This window comes from Aplysia californica, unplaced genomic scaffold (assembly GCF_000002075.1).
Source record: "Aplysia californica isolate F4 #8 unplaced genomic scaffold, AplCal3.0 scaffold00835, whole genome shotgun sequence".
Taxonomy (NCBI): domain Eukaryota; kingdom Metazoa; phylum Mollusca; class Gastropoda; order Aplysiida; family Aplysiidae; genus Aplysia; species Aplysia californica.
In genome coordinates this window covers 101574-103210 of record NW_004798105.1, presented here as the reverse complement: position 1 = coordinate 103210, position 1637 = coordinate 101574, and the positions used below count along the sequence as shown (strand labels likewise).

The following is a 1637-nucleotide window of genomic DNA, read 5'->3' as shown; positions in this document are numbered from 1 at the left end:
ATACCAACCCAAAAACTATTGTACATCTAGATTTTCCTTGAGTGACATCAACATTATGAAAGTTTACAAGTTTATCTTCTGGGATTCCAGCGGAAATAGGGTAAAAATAGTCAAATGTTCCAGTTCATCAGAATCCAGATCGTGGTCTAATCTCTCTCTCCCTCTCTCCCTCTCTCTCTCTCTCTCTCTCTCTCTCTCTCTCTCTCTCTCTCTCCCACTCCCCTCCCCTCAGGTATCCGCCCCTCCACCAATGGCTCAGTACGCTCCGCCTCCCCAAAGACGTCACGCCCAGGTTCCGCCTCCCTGGGACGCCCAAGCTCCGCCTCCATGGCGGCACGCCCAAGCTCCGCATCTGTCACAGGGAAACCGCCCAAGAAACCCTGCCCTTGCCGGCCGCTCACGGCTGTACTAGGTCAGTGTTTTCTCGTGTACTTGTTGTTGTTGTTATCGATCCTGCAACAGCTGGGCTCTCGCCCTTCTGTCCAATGCCATGTAGTGATAAGTGCAGGTTTGTTGCAGTTGCTGTAATGTTCCGTAGAGTGTGTTGTCAAAGTATACTTATTGTTAATAAATGGCATTTGATGAGCACATATCCACGCTCTAAAGCAAGCTCTACGTACTTTACAACTATCATTACCCCAACAGGCCCGAGAACACTCAGAAATATTCTCTGTTACCCGGGAAGCATACAATGCAATGTGCCAATCTAGAGCTCAAAGACTAACAAACTGACACGATCTTTCGCTGTCTATAGTTGGGTGTTTCTACTGGGATGTTTTATCTCTCTAAGCCTGGGTTGGCCTTGACAGGCAAGGTCGGAAGTCTGCCTCCTAACAAATCATTTAAAGTTTGTCGAAGGGAGCGTAAAAACCCTTACCTGTCTTAAAATTGGAAAATGTATTTAATGTGTGCATCTGTGTGTAAGCGAGGGAGCCTGGTGTATATTGAATCACTGTGTGTGTCTATCTGTGTGTCTATCTGTGTGTCTATCTATGTGTCTATCTATGTGTGTCTACCTGTGTGTTTATCTGTGTGTCTATCTGTGTGTTTATCTGTGTGTCTATCTGTGTGTCTATCTGTGTGTCTATCTGTGCGTCTGTGTGTCTAACTGTGTGCCTATCTGTGTAACTGTCTGTGTGTCTATCTGTGTGTTTATCTGTGCGTCTGTATGTATGTCTATCTGGGTGTCTATCTGTGCGTCTGTATGTGTGTATGTGTGTCTATCTGTGTGTCTATCTATGTGTCTATCTGTGTGTCTATCTATGTTACTATCTATGTGTCTATCTGTGTATCTATCTATGTGTCTATCTATGTTACTATCTATGTGTCTATCTATGTGTTTATCTATGTGTCTATCTATGAGTTTATCTATGTGTCTGTATGTGTGTAGGTGAGGATGCGGCAGAGCGCCCTGTGTAAAATGAGCTTCTCTGTGTATGTCTATCTGTGTGTCAATCTATGTGTCTGTGTGTGTGTAGGTGAGGGAGCGGCAGAGCGCCAAGCCCCCAGCAAGCCCCTGACTCCGGTGAAGAAGCCCAAGGACCTTCTGTCTCCCATGTTGAGGATTGTGGATAGCAAATCTGGTCGACGGAGAGTCACTTCTGCCCCTGTGGTCAGGTCAGTGTGTGTGTGTGTGT

The 1637-nt window shown here is 46.1% G+C and overlaps 1 protein-coding gene across 1 annotated transcript in view; it reads left to right on the top strand.

Annotated features, from left to right (window-relative positions):
* Positions 1-232: 232 nt before the first annotated feature.
* LOC101855148 (regulator of G-protein signaling 22) overlaps positions 233-1637 on the top strand; it is a gene marked incomplete at its 5' end in the record, with an annotated part of 36788 nt that continues 35383 nt past the window's right edge. Inside the window, 2 exon segments of the mRNA XM_005109960.3 lie at positions 233-412; positions 1479-1617. Of these exon segments, the coding sequence (XP_005110017.3) occupies positions 328-412; positions 1479-1617 (224 nt within the window).